Source organism: Anser brachyrhynchus, assembly GCF_964034855.1.
Source record: "Anser brachyrhynchus genome assembly, chromosome: 2".
NCBI classification, from domain to species: Eukaryota; Metazoa; Chordata; class Aves; order Anseriformes; family Anatidae; genus Anser; species Anser brachyrhynchus.
Genome location: NC_137695.1, coordinates 102,287,782 through 102,307,753, shown reverse-complemented (window position 1 = coordinate 102,307,753; position 19,972 = coordinate 102,287,782). Strand labels below are relative to the sequence as shown.

General features: G+C 35.7%; 1 protein-coding gene across 4 annotated transcripts in view; it reads left to right on the top strand.

Annotated features, from left to right (window-relative positions):
• The window catches only part of DOK6 (docking protein 6), a 238,180-nt gene that overhangs the window by 144,264 nt on the left and 73,944 nt on the right, over positions 1–19,972 (top strand). For all 4 annotated transcript variants that reach the window (XR_013947225.1, XM_080581892.1, XM_080581893.1 and 1 more), the window contains exon 5: positions 5,988–6,177. Coding sequence is in view for 3 of the 4 variants with exons in the window: in XM_080581892.1 (XP_080438018.1) it covers positions 5,988–6,177 (190 nt within the window). In the remaining variant the exon portion in view is untranslated. The remainder of the gene's footprint in view (positions 1–5,987; positions 6,178–19,972) is intronic.

Below are 19,972 nucleotides of genomic sequence, written 5' to 3'. Positions count from 1 at the left end.
GGAAGGTTTTCTGTTGTGTAGGTTTCTGTTTTACTCATTGGATATGAGAAACATATCCATATTTACTCATTGGATATGAGAAACACACACACACCAACCGGCATATTTAGTTTGGAAGGTTAGTAATAAATCTCTTAATTGTTATCATATATGCCCTGGAACCATAAAAAAACTCTGTGTTACATGCTACTGATAATTTTATACCCAAAGACTCATTGACATATGAAAATGCATGGCAGGAAAAATATGCATTTTTTTGTGATTTGTCTAACATCCATTTTTCTTATATCTGAGTTTCTCTCACTCTTGTAACTCTCCTGAGTGTTTTTTGTTTGTTTGTTTGTTTTGTGTGTTTTTTTCTTTGTCTGTTTGTTTGTTTGTTTTGTTTTGTTTTGTTTTTGTGAGAAATGCAACAATTTGTTTTGCAAAACCGTTTATTTTAAAGACTGGCAGAATTGGTGTTTAGTGTGCAAATGTCATGGTTAAAAGGCTGTACATTATACATGTATTTCTGTCACATGAGGATAAAATGCATGATAGCACAGCAATCTGAAACATTAATTCTTTTTTTCAATCTGAGTTGTTTAGTAGGTGTTAGCAAGTTCTCTTTTATTGGAGCTGCACTGTTGCTTGACCCTCTAGCGCCAAGCAATTCTGTGGTGATGGTAGCTACAAAAGCCAAACTATAGATCTCCACTGCTTATAGCAGAGACCTCTGGCTACTGTGAGAAGAATACAGAAGACTTCTAAGTGATTCCAGTGCAAAGCACATCAGTAATAGAAAGCTTTTCATTGAGTTTCATCTCTGTTATTACTTTCAAGTATTACCACAAGCATTAAGGTTGTAAACTCCACTGTGGAAAATGACCCTTAGGTGGTTTTATTTTTTATGTCTAAGGCTCACAACTAGTGTCTGCTTAGTTTAGTGATATGCAGTTTCTGTTAAAACGGAGGTCTGAATTTAAGCTTCCCTTCTCTCCAACCATTTTACTTTCTCTCTCCTGCAAGTGCATGTGATTTGGTAGTGTTTGCCAGCCCTATAACAGCAACCCTGTTCCTGTTTAAATTTATTTTCACAGCAGACACAGTTTCTTACTATTTGTGAATGTCCATTTAAATTATTTTTTAAGGAAAGAGAATACAGTATTAAATCAAAGCCAGTAAAGACTACAAGATCACATTTAGATAACAAAATTAGTATAATGGCAGTGGAGCTATATATACAATGATAGGCCAAATAATAATACACAGTAATAACTTCAGGAAAGAAAGTCTGGACTCAGTTGCAATTTATAACAATGATGACAAGTGGTCTTCTATCCTGTGACAGTTATACACACCCTTAGGTTTCTCAAGATATCCCTCAGATTTCTCAAGCTGCTGATAGGGAAAACATGAATGTAGAGTGCTGTCTTCATTTGGAAAAAGTGGAGACTTGGTTTCCAGATCTCAATGTATTTGCATTTCTATTATGTGTTGCTTTGCCTGATTTTTTTGTTTTGTTTTGTTTAGGAAATATTTTATAAACATTTGAAAGATAATTAATTTTTACTTCTTTTACTCCCTGCCTAATATTTCAATTGATAACTCAGAAAATTACTTCCTTTGTAAAGTTCTCTCTCATAACTGTTCTACCTTCCTTTTATATTTAAAAAGATAGCACCATACTGCAGTCTTGCTTTCTGATTTTTAATTGCCACTAACTCATTAATTTGTTAGAAAAAAAATGTAACTCCTTATACTGAACAATATCCTTAAATCCTCGGAAGATGATTGCAAGTTATTTCTTTATGCTACATGTTGAGATTACAAACTACAGACAAATCATAGGGATTTCGTAATGAAGTTCATATAGCTGACCTGTTTTAAGGCATTTTCTAGGGTCTGTACAAGTCCTGTTTGTGATTTACTACATGAAAACATTGTACATGCTTTTTATTCATTTTCTGTTATCTTTAATCCACTGTTACAGGGTTGTTGTGTGTGTGTGTTTTGTGTGTGTGTATTGTTTTTTTTAAGATAAACCAAATATAGGCAACTTTATTTTATTTGATTTTTTTTTTCTCCAGAAAATAAAGACATTTACAGTTTTAATGGCTGGGTAAGACAGTCAGTTTTCAGATTCTTCTCTACCTCACTATTTATCAGTAAAGTAATTAAAAATAATTAATTAATTGTAGCGCTTTTTTTATTTTATTTTCATTGAAATGCTAATAAGCATTTCCTCACATTATTAACAGAAACAAAGCCATATTTTTTTTAATTCTGAAACCATGGTTCCTCACTTTTTAAACCAAGAGAAATTGTTTTAAGAGACCTGACATATGTATGACCACAAAGTGCTGTGACCAAGTCTTAGAGTTTGTTTTCCACCTGAAAATAGTAGCTTCATAAAATTCATATATGGAGAAAGAGTTTCTTCCAGATAGAATGTGAATGTTTGCTTTCAAAGCCTCTTATATGGATTTGACCAACCTGACTGCCTCCTTTCATAAGCACTTTTTCCCTCACGTTAAAGCTGAAATGAAATTAAACCTCTGATTACAGGATTGGAATGTTGTCTGTTCAGATCTTCATCTGGGATGATTTAGGCAAAGGAATCCAGTGATAAAATGATTAGAACCAGGACCATTAGGCCTCCCAGTCGTTTTTTTTTTTCCCTAGTACAGCTGCACTTCGAACTGAAAGACTGAGAACATTTCAGAGCTGCCGCCAAGTCTCCATCTCAGTCAATATGCCCATTTTAACAAAGCCTCTTCTGCTCCTGTTCTCTGGAAACCATTATTAAAGGTCATCTACGTGCAAAAGCCCAAATGCTAAACACTTTTATGTAGACGAAGCGTATGACGAAGCATTGCTGTGCTTATTCAAGGAGATGGGAAAGAGCAGCTACACTGAAAACAGTGTGACAATATATCAGCTCATCTGGAGTCCTCCACTCCCTAAACTTTGCTCTTACCAGTTTTAGAGGAGAGAGGAAGATTGTAATGCTAAAATGATGAGGAATTGTACCTGCTCAGTCTCAGTCTTGACTTATCCAACAGAATAGCATCTTCTTGTTTAGCTTCTTCCATTTCCCTATTTGCTGAGGCCGTCATTAACTTCCATTTATTTAATCTTACCACCCAGTGGACAACTATTATCTCACCCCACTGATACACAGGTGATGACTGATCCACAGAGAAGCTAAATATCTCATTCAATGTGATTCAGAAAATCTGGAAACTGAATTCAAGTGGAACTAATTCCAGACATCCCAAATCTAGACTACGAATGACTATTCTTGCCAGTATGAGTTTAAGGGCAAAACTTGCCTCTAAAAACTGAATGATTTTATTACCATTATCTAGAAACTTGTTCAAATGGACAAATTAGACCCTATATTTTAATTCTTGAAAACATTTAATAGTATTCACATTTTTTCATGTCCTCAGTTTCCTGCTATTTTAAAGTGTTAGTAAATTTTAGCTTCAAAAGCACGTTTGTATGCTTTCTTTTCTTGCCAATTTGAATAAGTACCAATAGTCCTACATTTTGCCCTGCAGCTCATGGTCACTTCCATCAGGCAGAATTTCTTTAATTCATGACACCTCACCTTAGACACCAACCTCCACTACAAAGTAAATGAATGTCTCTTGACCTTTCAAAGATACTGTATGTCCTCAAGATCCTTCATGTCCTCAAATGCTTCAGAGAAGTTGAGCATTTTGAGAGTGTTCTGGTGGCTTCTAAAACAGCTTGAAACAGCCTTCTGTCTTCAACAGAATAATTCAATGTCTACTTTGGAAAATAACTACACCTTTCAATTTTCTGTGCTGTCCAAGTACTCTGTCAGCGGAGAGCTAAAGGAAGGATTTCACCTCTCATATAATAGTGCCCTACGCATACTGTGTGACTTGTGTGTAATGGTGAGGCCTAGAGAACCAGCTGATATGCTGAATCTTTCTTTCAAAGACTGGAGGTAAGTAATAGGAAGCAACAGCATGGTAGTGTAAAACTGGAGTCTAGTATATGATAAAATCACATCTGCATAGCTCCTAGGCAGTTTTGTATGACTCATCACAGCAGCATTTAAATACTGAAAAAGGGCAAATATATACAATTCCATTGTAAATTGTGTTATCTTCTCCACCATTCCTTTTCTGATGCAGTCATTGGCCTGTACCTCCATGTGTGAGATTTCTGTTTATTTCAGTAGGCATTAGATTTGACCTGTGCCCAACACATAACTCTGAGAGTTAGGGGAAGTTCTTTTCAGCAATTTCAACAGCATGTGCTAATCTATTTATGCTGTATATCAGAAGACTTTTACAAAACATCAGGAGTTTTGCACTTGGGACCTTAGTCCTAAAATAAAAGTTTTAGGGATAAGACCATTAGCTCGATTAATGAGAACTGGAGCCTGGGAGAAGAGGTTGAATGGCTATGAGACAGAGTGAATCAACTGAGGAGTCATCAGTGGGACAAAATGAAATTGACTAAAATAGAATAACATTGTGGATGACAAGTTTGCGTACAGCTATGCAGGACAGCAAATCTTACTGCTCACCCAACAGTTCCATTAATTCTTCAGCCAAACTTTTGTTACTTTATTGACACTCACACACTCATTCACAATTCTGGCATATTTTATATTAACTCACTTATTTGCAGTATTTTCACTGATTTGTCAAAAAAGTACATGTAACAAACAATTTAAAATGGAGTAATAATGTTGGAGTTATTGACCATCAGACACAACTGGAAGCTGCATCTCATTTTGACTGTTATGATTATTTCTCTCATTTTTTACCTCTGATTTCTTTAAATTCCTTCCTAATTTTTAAAAGAACACTATGAGAAAATACAGTGCAAATAGTGTGTTCAAAATATTCCATGCCAAACTATCATTCATTTATTAAGTAATAGGAGAGAACTTTTCTAGCAGGCATCCCTTCAAAGTACATTTTTCTAGTCCTGTTCATAGAATGAGCATTCATCATGTTCATGCTTCTAGTTTTTCTTACTTTTTTTTTTTGTCAACACCTTTCAATATAACAGTATTAACACTTTGCATTTCCAACCTGTTTCAAAAATGAAAGGAAAGCCTAAGGTTCCAGTGCCTTTAGAGATTAAGTACTCTAGCACTTCCAAATGTACAACCTGAACATTGTTTTCCTTTCTTTGTAGAACTAACATTAGTTATTCTTCAAAACAAATTACATTTTACTTTAAAACCCTTTTACTATTATTGTGGTTTGCTTATTTATTTATTTTTCATTTAAGTTAGTTTTTGTTTTGCTTATTAATTCACTCGCAATATAGGCACTTCAGAAAATTGTTAATGCCCTTGAACTCGTATTACAATGACAGCACTATGAAGTAGAAGTGCAGCTGATAGCAGCTGATGTTGAGACCATAATATTATGTAGTGTTAAATGAGATTTTTCAAGAAATCAACTGATTATTAAAAATGTTCAGAATTTTACTGAGTTGGCAAATAAGTAGAAACTGAATGCAAAAGAGTAATTATTAACAGGCTTCAATAAGTAAACCTGGGTTTGCAAATTCAGCTTTAGGGGCAATGATTGTATAGACCTGTTTTGCCAAGATACCTATAGTTCTATTCTTTGAGAGAGGAGTCTCTATCAGAGTTCAAGCCATTGCAAATTTTGATTTGCAAAAAGTCATAGACCTTACTGTAAGGATGCAGATTTCAGTTCAGTTGCTGGGGTCATATATTAAAAAGTACTCTGAAGATCATGTGTGAAAGATCTTTCAGTCTGCTGCATTATTTATACTGCAAAAGAAACGAAAATTCTCCTCTTGGAGTATTGGTAACACTTCCTGGGCATCAGTTAATCCCCACCACTGTTCACAGGCTAGAAATTTGGCCTTGATATCTGAACCTTCGGTAACTAAAGACTTTATTGTTGTAAATATATATATATATTCAATTTTAAGTCTTGCTTAAACTGTCTATGTCTTATTCTGCTTTTGTCTTCCAGAGCGATTCAATGTATATCTTATGCCTACACCAAATTTAGATATCTATGGGGAATGTACAATGCAGATCACACATGAAAACATCTATCTCTGGGACATCCACAATGCCAAGGTCAAGCTGGTCATGTGGCCTCTGAGCTCTTTGAGGAGATATGGACGTGACTCAACATGGTTCACATTTGAGTCTGGAAGGTAAGAGTTAAGGAGAAACAGCAACAAGAAGTAAACAGTGATTTTTGGGAAGCACTCCGATAAGTTAGATTAGCCTCTCATCTTAAAGTAAGAAAGATGGAATACATGGCTTCTCCATAGACTTCCATTTGTTGAATATCACATTTCAATATATTCAGCCCAGTGTTCAAAATAAACATTAATATACCTCATATTTAAAATGAGCATAAACTTTATGGTTTGTCACCTCCCCTGCCTCTGATTTTTATTTAACTGCCATTGAACTGTCATTCTTAGGTTTTATGGGTCTCACTATGCTTCTACACTAGTGTGCTATATATTTGAGAAGAGTTGATGCAAAAGAAGTGAATTCTGGATCATGGAAAAGGCTCATTGTACAGGGGAATAGCTTCCATCACAGTAGATATTACTTTTTTGGGTGTTTCTGATGACTGATTGCCACCCTGGTATATAATTGCAAGCAGGACTACAGAGAACATTGTGAGCCCATAAAAAGGCTAGCTCTATTTTTCTGCCTGCAGTTTTAATCCTCACTGCCATTTCTTTTCTCAGAACAGTTTTAAATATCCATGAAGACATAATTCTTTCTTCTATTTAATAATGTTTTTCCAAAAATCAGCAATGGCTGACCCATGTTTCAGTTTAATTTCAATGATTAAACTGTGGGGTTCATGCAAGTACACAGTTTTAGTAAGAATCATTTGGTAAATCATACCTTCCCTCAGGCCTTAAACTACTACTTCATGGGAAACTAAAAGGAGCGTGCCTGCTCAGCACCAGAAATTACCAATCACTACCATATTACTCTGGAGAAGAAGGGAAAAAGAAGGGGGGAGGGGGGAGAGGAAACTAGGATTTAGCTTTATCTCATTCTTCCTGAATATCCCATTCATCTGACTCTTTGACTAAATTTGTATTTTCAAGCATGTGTTCTATTAAGGGGGAATGGGGTGATTTCTGCATAAAAAGATAATGATTGAACTGTTTCCTTATACAGATTAGTATATCTATCTGTCTTCTCTTAATTGATTCTGAAGGAAAGTCTCTTTGGAAATGAGAATCGTCATTAACTCAAAATTAAAGTGCTAAAACTAATTCAAATTAATCACTTGAAGTTGATTTGTAATACACTGTTCAAAATGTGGGTGTGCTTCTTCTACAGTATTTTCATTATGAAAAATTTCATTCTATACCATCCTGAAATTCTAACTTTTTCAGGATGGTTGCCTTCTGCACTGGTCTATTTCTATCTATTGCACATCAGTACTAACAGACTGTATATAGTGACTGTATTTATTCAAGAAAAATGAGTTTTATCTCTCTGTTTTTTCAAGCCTCCCACAATATTTTAATTTCATACTAATATCTAAATATCATCATCCTCTACATCCACAGGCCATGCAACCTGATGAAAGTGGATTGTTTTCCTGTGTTTTATTAGCATGAGCTAGCTCTGCCTTTATCTGTCATGCTTTATTGACTTTGATCTGATTCATCCCTTTTACTTGCTTGGGAATGATATATCTGTCTGATTTGGAATTGTGTAAGGACTAGATTTTGATTGGCAGAAAAATATAGAGGTAAAAAATAGGACTAGAGAAAAATACAGTATCTTCAATAACATCTGAAGCCTATAAAGGGCAACTCTAATGCTCATTTTACAATCTGCTGTTGATTTGTTTTTATTTTTTAAATCAGCATCTTCTTTCTTATCTTCCTGAGACATTAATTTATCATTGTCCCTTGATCTCCTAGTATCTTAATACAGTAAATTCCTGATGCATGCTGTCTTATCAGAAGCAAAGCGCTCATCCATGGTTTATGAGAATGTTACACAGTAAAATCGTTTTTGCTTTAATTTTTCCCCAAGCCTTAAATACTAAATAGAGGCAATTTCTTTAAAGGAAATATTTTGAAATAGGTTCTTATTTTTTACTGAGCTTTAGCAGTTATGTTAAAGTATATATGAATGTGCTCAATTTGCATGAACATTGAGAGCTCATTTTCATATATATTTATTTATTATCCAACCTCAATTTTGGTATTACTTTCACACACACACACAAAAAAAAATATCCCTCACATTAAAATAAATGGACATATTCACAACAAAGTACTATAACAAACAAGTGGATCAGAATTAATCTTTCAGACAATTAAATTTATCTTTAATAAACATATTGCCTTGCATTTAAAAGGAATATGTATTCAGATATATAAAGCTAAAGTATTCATTTATATAATGAAATCTAATAAGTACACAATTGAGAGTATGTCTAAATCATGGGTGGAATGAACACAGATTTCTTTTTTCTGTTGTGTTTTCAACTGAATTGGAGTTTCTGAATATGTATCTTTGTACTAGCTAGGAAGTTAGATGTATCCTTATTTTTCATTATTTAGCAGATTGGTGAAAGTAAATATTTCTTGCAAACTGATTTAGTCATTTGCATTCTTTGATATTCAAGTTCTGCTGAAAAGTGGGGGAAGAACAATTTTGTGTGGCTTAGTTTGATGCAGAATGGTGAGATTCTCATTATTTAAAGTATCTTATTAAGGGCAATCACACTCAATTAATCTATTGATCAAAAACAGTAATTCACATCTCTGTTGGGCACTACAATGGCTTTGTACTGATTAATGCTGTACATCTGATATAGTGAATGGGAATTCAGTAATTCAGAGCCCCAAAGGACCTAGCATTTACTTTTTCCAAGAGCCAGGCTTTCCACCTAACAAGCTTCAGATTGGCTTGACTGGTTTTATTGTTGAATTATCAACAATTTTCCTTAAGGTATGTACACAGGTAATGTGTTCAGATAATTCATTGTCATTATTTTGGTTATTGGATGTGTTGGAGACACTGTGCCTAAGAATGCAGTTAATCTCTGCAAGTTTCTCTTGGCGTTTATGGAATTGCCGCTTCACATGGGTGTTAATCCTTGACTGACCCTGAAATGGCAAACAAGTTCCTTATGGAAATGCCTACTCAACTGTCTAGATGAAGATACTGTAGATACGCTTTGGAATAATTAATTTTATGCAATCTAAGAAACATGCCAGAAAAGCAGTAAAATAGGTACAGATAAATTATCTCAAGGTCCACATTAGATGTGAAGACACTGTTTTCAGTGCCAGAGTTTCAGGATTCATTTTTCTGGTGCAAACCAAACATTCTAAAGGCCATAAACAATGTTTAAAATTTACTGTATGGGAACTACAAAAGACAGTTATCCAAGCTTTCCTTTTGGCAAAACAAGCTGGCTGAGGCACTTTTTGTAGGAGTATAAGAGGAGACTCCTAAGAATTGATAATTTTTTCTCATATCTTGGGGTAGGACACTGTGTAAACATATATGGACGTTTCATTGTTTTTGAAGTGTTCTTTTTTTTTTTTCACTTTGCTGCAATTCTTCCATGGACATTAAACAATATTTTCTGTCTATGGAAACTGTATAGTCAAGTCTGTTAATATCTGAGATATCTGAGAACAAAAACAAACAAAAAAACAGTCAAGCTGAAGTCAAGTACAGTGAGAAGTTGCAATAAGGGAATATGTTGTGGAATGCCTCCAGCTGAGCAGAGAGGTAAATATGCTTCTGGAGTTTTGAGGAGAATAAAAGTAGCCACGAATCCATGACACCCTCCTTTTTCTGAAGTATACTTTCTTCTATTTCATAGACAAGATGTAGAAATTTAAATGATTTCAGTATTTCCAAATTTATTCATGCTCTGCATTTGAAGAACACAGTGTGAATACTGTGGCATTAAATCACACTAAACTTTTGCTTCTTTATTTGTCTTTGATTGTGTTTTTCTCTTCATGAGAAAAAAAAAAATAGTAATGAAATGTGATATTCCATGACACATGACACTTCAAAGATCTGGAATCTGTTTGTTTGGTTAAAAAAATATTAAGCTCAAGCATGGCAGAGTGGTTACATGAGACTTCCTCAGATTTTGTTTTCTATGTATGTGACCCACAACTGACATACTCATTTTCTCAGTGCATACTCATTTCTCATACACAGATGCTAGGGTTATCTGAAGCAGAAAGTTCAATATTTGCTTCAGGCACTACATCTGACTGATATCTTTCATTTGTCTGTCAGTGTTCTGTGGTGATTGTGCGAATGTGAAAAGTATTAGTCAATTAACCCTTAAGTTTTGGGAAACATCCTCTTTTTCTTCCCTTATGTGAGGAGAGGTCCCTTAGGTATGTGCCTTATGAGACAGTTGTTCTGGGACTTCACATGCTGGCGTATGTAGCAGCTCACGTCTACACCTCCCTGAAGAAAAGCATTTAACTCCTGATTGCTAGTGGATTGTCTAAATCATGCAATAAGCTTATCATAGGTTCAGACTAATGAGGTTATTGCTATGTAATGTGTGAGCAGAGAAGAAACAGGCAAAATAATTCATACATTTGTAATCATATTAGGACTCTATTATTATTACTACTACACATTTTAACTGTTGAACTCCATAGTGGGCAAAAATTAATCTCATATAGCAATTCTGAATAACTGTAGATGCCCCAGCACGTGGTCCTTTACTCTGAAGGAGTTGTATTAACCTTTAATCTTCTACCTCAAAATACAGGACAACTGAAACATCTCAGACTTGAAATGTAAAGCTATAACAATGCTGTTTCACCCATTTAAAAAATAAATAAATCAACAGCACAACTCAGGTACTCATGTATACAAAATGCTAATAAATTTCATAATGGTGCTCATTTATATATATATAACATTTACATTAAGAGACAGGGTTTCTATTTTAGCTCTTAAACACTGTTGCAACCCCCACCAAGCCAATTTTCATGAGCTGATTAAAAATGCTGAAACTATGCAGCTAATTACCTATACAGACAGTAGGAGAGTGCTAAATACCTTACGCAGGGAAATCCAGAAGGCAACACTTTTAACAGAGACTATCTAGACAGCAAGAATGCTAAACACAAGTAAATCCTCCTTTTCTCCAAAGCTTATGAGTGTAGTACCATCAACTAAGGAGGTTTGAAATATCCTCTATGTACTGTGTACTGCACAAATGTAGAAGGAAGTAATCAAAATGCAAAGGGTGGAATTTGCAAAACAAAAGAGCATTGTTCATGAATATGTAGGAACCTTTGCAAAGGCATACTTGCACATACACACACAGAGCACTGCAGAAGCATTGAGGGGCGTGTTTTTAAACATTTGTAAGCTCCATTTGTTGTCAGGAACTGTGTTTCCTAGGCCTCAGCTGGCATATAGGTTTATTCTAAAGGTCATTGGTTTCAACAGTAGTTTCTTGTGTGTCACACATGAAAATCTGCAATGGAAGTTTTATTTTTCCCTCAGTCTTGGGACTTGATTATTCTGGAATCAAGTCTCATAGAGCATGACTGACAGCCATAACTCAGGAGCTGAGAAGCTTACGTCAGCAGGCTGGTCTTGGAGGGTTTTCCTAATATCTGCCAGATTCCCTGTTCTCAGCTAGTGTTAATTCATTGTTATCGCAAATAATATGTTCACTGATAAAATGCCTATTGGCATCTTTTTATTTAACTTTACTAACACATATCACTTGTGGAGAATGAGGGCAACCACTGATTTCTTTGCTTCAAAAAGAGGTCGTTGGAGTGGTTTGGGCATTGACAGAACAGTACAGCAGTTCCAGAAGTACCTCTGTGTTCTGGATATAGCAACTGTGTGACAGCAGAAACTCTAGTGCAGGAATGTTCATGGTTGTTCTTTTTATTAGGCATTGAATTCTTGCTTGTGATTATTAAGTTGAATGCTGTTATTAACAGAACTTTATACACAAGTATATTACCTATATACTTTTGGATACATACTTATATGTGTGAACTCAGTGTACCCAGGACTGTGTTGGAATATGTGTGACGGTGGAAGGTACTATTTTTTTTCTACCGCTATAGTTATTTCAAATTTCATTTAAGAATCAAACAATAATCATTAAAGAAATTAAATTTTTTATTAAATTAGTTTTTTTCACTTCCATTAATTTCATTAATAAATGATTAATTCCATTAGCTATGCCATCAATTAGAAAAACAAAATATTCTCCACTGTAAAAAGCTATAGCTATAAAAAAACAAGAAAGTAATGTTAAAAGTAAATTGATGAGGAATTTTCTGTCATTTGCTTTTTGTGATTTTTTTTTTTAATTTTATGTTCGTAGAAACCAGAGAACACTTCGGATATTTTGGTTAAAACATGCTCAGAAACTGATACAGATTTCTCATCACTTCTCAACACCAATGATATCCAAGCTGTTTTGTGACTATTTGCTACAAATACAAATACAAATACATGAAAAAAATATTTTACAGATGTATTTTACTTATAAAATAATATAAAATATGTATTATTCCCAATTGTATAGGGAATACAATACAGTAGCAAAATGTCTATACATACAAATAGCCAGGCCTGGAAGAACTATCAAATTGAACATTTGTGGGTAATTCCTTTTATTTTTTAGATAGTGATGGCGTACTGTGGTGAAATACAAATGTCCATGCACTAAATTTCAGTTTCTGTTTTCACAAAGCATTAACCTAAGGAGAAGAAGATGCTAATAATTGAAAACCATATCACAGCTTTCCCAGCATTATCATGCCCCCCTCAAGTCTTTTACTGCAACTAAGTGTTCTCTCATTCTAATTTAAATTAACTAAAGAATTCTCAAAATACTGTCACATAAGGGAGATGGAGAGCACTTTATACACAGTGCCTGCTCAGAAGCATTCTAGAAAGTGAGGCTATTTTTGAGGTGGGCTTGACTGGTCCCACAGGCTCTTTTAATCTTCCGCTTATTTATAAGGTACTGAAGGAAGGTTTGTCCCTTAGCCCCTGTTAGAGGAAATGCTATTAGCTACTGTGTCCCTCCTAATAGTACTTCTTCACTATCACAGTAAGTTATTGCTATTATTGCACTATTAATAATTCTGTACTCTGAGTAATAGTGTGATGGTGTGTGATTTATTTCAGCTGTAAGTAGTCACTTGTCACATATTTTCTAAAAAGCTTCCATCTTATTAGAAAGAGGGGAGGGAAAGGCAGTCTAATGGAATCCTTCAGTTTCAGCAGTTCCAGACATCATTTGATCTTTCTGATTTTTTGGAAGAAAACTCAGTACAGTGCTATAACTCAGCAAGATGCTTCATCTAGTTGACTATCCTGTCGGTGGCCAAAAAGTCAAATATAACATTGCATTTGCATGACTTGTTTGAACCAGTGCAACAAAGCAGATTTTCACATTTTAAAGACAGATATAGACACATATATACTTGGACAAGCTTGAGAAGTGGGAGTATGTGAACCTAGTGAGATTCAACAAGTCCAAGTGCAAGGTGCTGCATCTGTGTCAGGGAAATCCCAGACATGAGGACAGACCTGGTAAAGAGCTCATTGACAGCAGCCCTGCAGAGAAGGACTTGGGGGTTCTGGTGGACAAAAAGCCTAACATGAGCCAGCAGTGTGTGCTTGCAGTCCAGAAGGCCAACTGCATCCTGGGCTGCAACAGCGGAGGCCAGGGATGTGATTCTCCCCCTCTACTCTGCCTTTGTGAGGTTCCACTTGAAGTTCTCCATTCAGGTCTGCACATTCCCCAGAACAAGAAGGATGTGGAGCTGTTAGAACAGGTCCAGAGGATGATCAAGGGGTGGAGCACCTCTCCTATGAAGAAAGGCTGAGAGAGCTGGGGATGTTCAGCCTGAAGAAGAGAAGGCTAGGGGAAGACTTCATTGTGGACTTTCAGTACTTAAAGGGGACTTATAAAAAGATGGAGAGAAACTTTTTGCTCAGTCAGATAATGATATGACAAGGGAGAATGGTTTTAAACTAAAAGAAGGGAAATTTGGGTTAGATGTTAGGAGGAAATTCTTCACTCAGAGGGTGGTGAGGCACTGGAACAGGTTGCCAAGAGAAGTTGTGGATGCCCCATCCCTTGAGGTGTTCAAGACCCAGCTGGACAAGGCCCTGGGCAACCTGGTCTAGTGAATAGCATCCCCGCCCATGACAGGGGAGTTGGAACTAGATGATCTTCAAGTTCCCTTCCAACCCAAGCTACTCTATGATTCTATGATATATTAATTTCTTTCCAACTTGGAAAATATCCCTCCTTTAAAATGATATTTTAAATGATCTTTGATACACTTTTTGAAAACAGCATCTTGGGATGAATGACAGAAGAGGCTTTATTTTCCTTAATTGCATGCTATCATGCCTGAAAATTCATAAAAGTTGGCATTAAGTAAATAAAAGTGCAAAACTGCATTTATTTGTATGCAGTATATAAAAAGAAACAAACAAAATTGAAACCCTCTGATAAGTACCATTTACTGTTAGTGACGGTATTGAAGGAGAGTTTAGATGATGACGCAGTGGAAAACCCTGAATTCCTTTCAGATGATGATTGAGGGTGCCTTATCTTTTTTAGTGGAAACTGATTGGATGATACATATATTTCTGGTGCCTTACTTGTCTAAGAGGACTGTCACTGTCACCAGAGAATAAAGAGTGACAGCAGTGATCCAAACCAACAGTGGTCTGGAGACAATCATACCATGAGTGTGTTAAAGGTGTTTTGCACATACAGTGGATGTCAAGTGGACCAGCTTGCTGGGACTAATAGAAATGAAAGAAATTGATGAAAAACTGTTTTGTGGGGGGACTAAGTGCATGGAATCAGAGGAGGAGACAGGAATGTGGTGATGAAATGCATAGGCTGGTAAAACAGAAAAAGAAAGGGATTTCTGAGTAAAAGCAAGGTACCTGATTTTTTTAAAGAAGCACTGTAACAACTTTTGGAATACATTTAGCATTTCAGGAATAACATCTAGTCAGAAAGTGTGGAAGATCTGAGCACAAAGGAGCAAGAAAAGGTTAGTTGAATAGATGCTTGTTATTGGTAGACTGACCATCTTAAATAGTTCATGTCACAGGTACTTTGCCATTTTATGGTAGGCTTCTTTAAGCCCCATTGGACCAATTTCTTTCTCAGAGAGGAAAAAAAAAAAGGCAAAAAAAGAAAAAAAAAAAGAAAAAAAAGAAAGAAAAATGAGCATGATTAGCTCTCAGCCTTAGAAGTGCAGATGAAATGGAGGGCAGCCAAGAAAAAAGTGTTCAGTGCATGAGGAAGTAGTGTCAAATAGCTGGTAAAAAGGACCAGCAGAGAAATTAGAGCAGAAATAGTAATACACAGAAATAGAAATGTATATTAGCATTTGTCTTGAGACTAATATTCTGTCTGTGATATGAAGGATACCTATAATATGAATGTTCCAGAGTGAGAAAATAGGAAAATACTTCAAAAGACTTTTGTCAGGTATACTCAAAATGGTTTTAATGGCATACACGAAATAGCCACAAACATGCCCAAGCTATGATGCATAAGTGTCTAGGGAAGGTGTGGTCATCTTTCACTGCATAAGAAGTATCCATTATGTATGATTTTGCACATAATGGAATTGTGTCTTTTGTATTCTGCCACCTATAGTGTTTTCTTTTTGGATAGCTATATATAAATGTTTAATGAAACCAGTAGGTCTATAGTTAATGGATTTTTTTAACCTGGCATACAAAATCATGGACATAAGGGCTTGATACAGTCCAGTGTTCAGAGCAGTTCCACGTCTGTTATAAATTTCTTATAAAAATATTACCAAAGCAGTGCAGGAAGTGGCAGCTTAAATTATGAAACATTGAACCAGATGAGTAAGCTCGAGTTTAAAAGTAGCTTGTTAGTGTTTTTGTTGTTGTTGTTTTGTTGTTGTTATTTTTGTCGGTTTATTTGTTTTTCACAGCAAAGGTAGATTGCTTTTTTTCATTTTGCTTTCTAACAATGCCCCAGATTCAATGGGAAGAGAGCAGGCACACTGTGCTTGAAAAGCTTACGAATTAAAGAAAATAGATTTGAAAAGGTTATGCATTAAAAAAATGGATTTCATGCTTTTAGATTCTACTCTCCCATATTTGTTTTGAAGTCTGTGTGTTTCCTCTCTGCTGGTGGATTTGTCAAGGAGCATTTCTTGTCAATTAGTAGCATCTCGTGCCATGCAAGAAACTGGACTGAGGGAATATTTGCAAAGAATAGACAGTGGCACATACACAGAATCACCAATACTTGCCATTCTTACACTCTTTTGTTTTAAGCAAAATCCTCACTAAAACTAACCCAAAGCATTTCTTTCTCTAGTACAGTGTAAGTAGTTTCACATAGGACTCGTAGATATTCAACTAAGAGAACCTAATCAGTGTAATTGATCGCTATTAATCAGGGTTAGAAATAAGCATTTATCAAAACATCAGAAAATGGATAGCCATGCCAACCAGCAAAGTTTTAGAAATATGATACTTCTTGGAAAATATGTGGCGAGCCAGTCTAACTATGGAATTATAAACGGCAACTACTGATTTGTAGTTATTTTTCATCCTTTTATATGCTTTTCCTCTCCTTTTTCTGCATCATTTTGGTCCATGTTTCCTTGTGTTCATTTTCTTTTGCAGGCCACCTGCCACTCATTTTTTAATCTCTTTGTTTTTACACTCCTTTTGTGTGAAGTAAATACTAGTACCTTTTCCTACATGCTTACTCCTGTAATTGAAAAGACTGTCTACTTTTACATAACAAAATTTCACAGAAATGTTTTAAAGGTTCTCAAGTACTTATCAAGTTGCTACTTATCTGAACACAAACTATTGCTTATTTTAACAATCAGGCTAAAGGGAAATTCTTGCAGAGATTTTTCCCCTTGCTGGAAGCACCAACAGAAAGATATCATATACACAGTCAAAGTTGGAGTCAGAGATGCCAGGCAAATGCAGTGTGATTTGTTTGATCCATAATAGAATTGCTGTTGTTATCAATTGAGAGAAGAAGGGAATAAATGTCTGTTTCAATTCTGCTTGGCTTAGGTAAAAGAGGAAAAGTTAAAGTGGGAGAAAAGTCATGTTTCCTCTCTACATACCACAAGTAAAAAGATGGTGGAAGTTCAATTAATGTTTTATATTTGTGGTGGGGGCCATGCCTTTCATGTAATTATTTTTTATATTATGTTATTATTGCACATACAGTTTACGACCAAAGGACTTAATTGACTGCTTGTATCTGTATGCACGTTTAGCTAAAGTTAAGACCAGGAATGTGGTCTTAGCTAAGGTCTTCTTTTCTTACTGTGAGCACCTGAGAAATCAACCTTTTTTTTTTTAGCAAATCCCCATCCTGTCTCATCCCCAGTGTTTTTTCTGTCCCATGAATTGCTGCTGTGGCAGGCTGCTCCCAAACAACAGCTGACAACCTGTCAGTTTTGTGATTAGTGTTGGTGAGTCCTTGGATATCATTAGCATATGTTAATTACTCATTAGTGTACGTACATAGCATGGTGAGTGTCTCTGGACAACCATGTGTGCCCATAATATTTGCATATAACTTTCTGAAAATTCCTCTTTCATCAAAGTAGTCAAAGCAGTAGCTCTCATACTTTGCAGACAGAGAGTGACATTTAAAGAAAACAACAGTGCTTATATCCCCATCACAATAAAAACATAGTGTACGGAAAGTTTCAGAGTGGCTGACCACAAATGCTTTAAAGTGGCCAAACCCATTAACGCCGGTGCACTTAAAAGAGGGAAAAAAAAAACAAACAAACAAAAAAAAAAACTTGAAATGTCTTATTTTTGAAGTAATGAAAACTCACAAAGCAAACAGCATAGAGTGCTGTGTTCTTCCTCCATTACTGCTTTGCACTTTGTGTGTCCCACTTTTGATATGGGAAAATACAGCTTTATTTTCCATAACCTAGAAAAGCTGATGTTTTGAATATACATTGTAATTAACTACAATTTGCTTTTCTTCACATGTTCTATGGTACTGAACCTGGCTTTATATTAGCTCATTAATATTTTTTACTTCTAGTGTCTTAATATTTACTCAAACACTAAAAACGTTAACTTTATTAGTTCATTACTGTTCAACCCTCCAGAAATTTTCCCTGGTCTCCTTAAAGGAGTATATACTTATACTTTTATCAAACTTCAGGAAATACCTGTGTCCTCTGCTTCTGTCAACATAAAAAGTCAAGTAACAACACAAACGCAATATCTGACTGCATCATGTTAGCTACAAAGTGTTTCCAGTAGCATTTAATATGTAGAGGCATTATAGGAAAAATTTTCCTATAGATCATTTTGAACATGGTCCTACATTTAAAATTTTATATCATATTATTGGTAAGTGCAGATGCAAAGTGTGTTTTTTTGTTTTATTACTTCTTTTTGGTTGAACTTTTAGGTTGACCATGATCAATTACTCCAAATATTGTTGGCATATGTGCAATAGTGTCCAGTATCATAGCTTTGGAGCACCCCCAGTTCCTCAAAAATGAAATAAACAATTTTATCTACTAGCATTAGTTCCTTGGCTGCTACTTTGCTAACATCTGTAAATTGGCAGATGCCTCCTTTACAAAACTCTGTTTCCAGAGAGATGATTGAATAAGTTCAGAGTTGTGCCTCATTGTGTTCAGAAACAACTTGGACACTAGCAAGTCTAAGCTAAGAGGATTTCCACCAGCAACACCCTCACTGGGAGTAGTCCCAAACATAACAGTGCCTTTAGGGCTTTAAAAGGGTAAAAGAAGAAAATGAAGATCCTAAGTTGCTAAGTTTTATTGCCTCTGTTGTAGCAAGTAGTGATGCACTGCCAGAGGGTTCCTGTATGCTTTTATTTTAAACAGTAGTGATCTTATTTGAGTTTTATCTCTAACAATTATATATTTGGCAAAATCAGTGTTATTGCTGTAGATTAATGCCACTTCACCTGTTTCTCTACTTAAGACAGTGAGAGGAACTGAGTAATATTGTTATGAGATGTGCTTGCCTTCACTAGAGAATAATAGGGTGGCAAACATCCTGTAGCAAATAACTGTATTTGAATATGATCCCATGTTCCAGGGCTTGGAGACTATATCCCTTTCATTCAAAAGTGACATGAAGAATAATAGCTGAACCATGCTGAGTGAAATAGCTTAATCAAAAACATTTAGCTGTTTGTCATCTTCATAACATCTTTATTTTTTTCAGACCATTGTTTTCAGTTGTCTCTTTGCAGTACACCCAACTGTAACTGTTGCTTCTGCACTAAAATGATAATAGTGATATAAGAGTTCTTGGTTTATCTTTCTCGGAGCTGCTAAGGACATATAATCTTCCAAGACACTGTTAAATAGTATTTCACCATTATCAACAAGATCTGAGCTTTACAAACTCACAGAACTAATTTTTCAGGAACATTTTCATTTTTGTTCTGTTAAATTGCAAAAAATGCAAATGTCTTGTGTATTTAAAAACATGATTGCTTTTATTATCCTCCCTTTGTTTTTGATCAATTTCCTTTTTGCACTATATATATAAGATTAAAAAAAATAAATAAAAACAGGAAAGAAAAAGGGAAGGGAAGGGAAGGGAAGGGAAGGGAAGGGAAGGGAAGGGAAGGGAAGGGAAGGGAAGGGAAGGGAAGGGAAGGGAAGGGAAGGGAAGGGAAGGGAAGGGAAGGGAAGGGAAGGGAAGGGAAGGGAAGGGAAGGGAAGGGAAGGGAAGGGAAGGGAAGGGAAGGGAAGGGAAGGGAAGGGAAGGGAAGGGAAGGGAAGGGAAGGGAAGGGAAGGGAAGGGAAGGGAAGGGAAGGGAAGGGAAGGGAAGGGAAGGGAAGGGAAGGGAAGGGAAGGGAAGGGAAGGGAAGGGAAGGGAAGGGAAGGGAAGGGAAGGGAAGGGAAGGGAAGGGA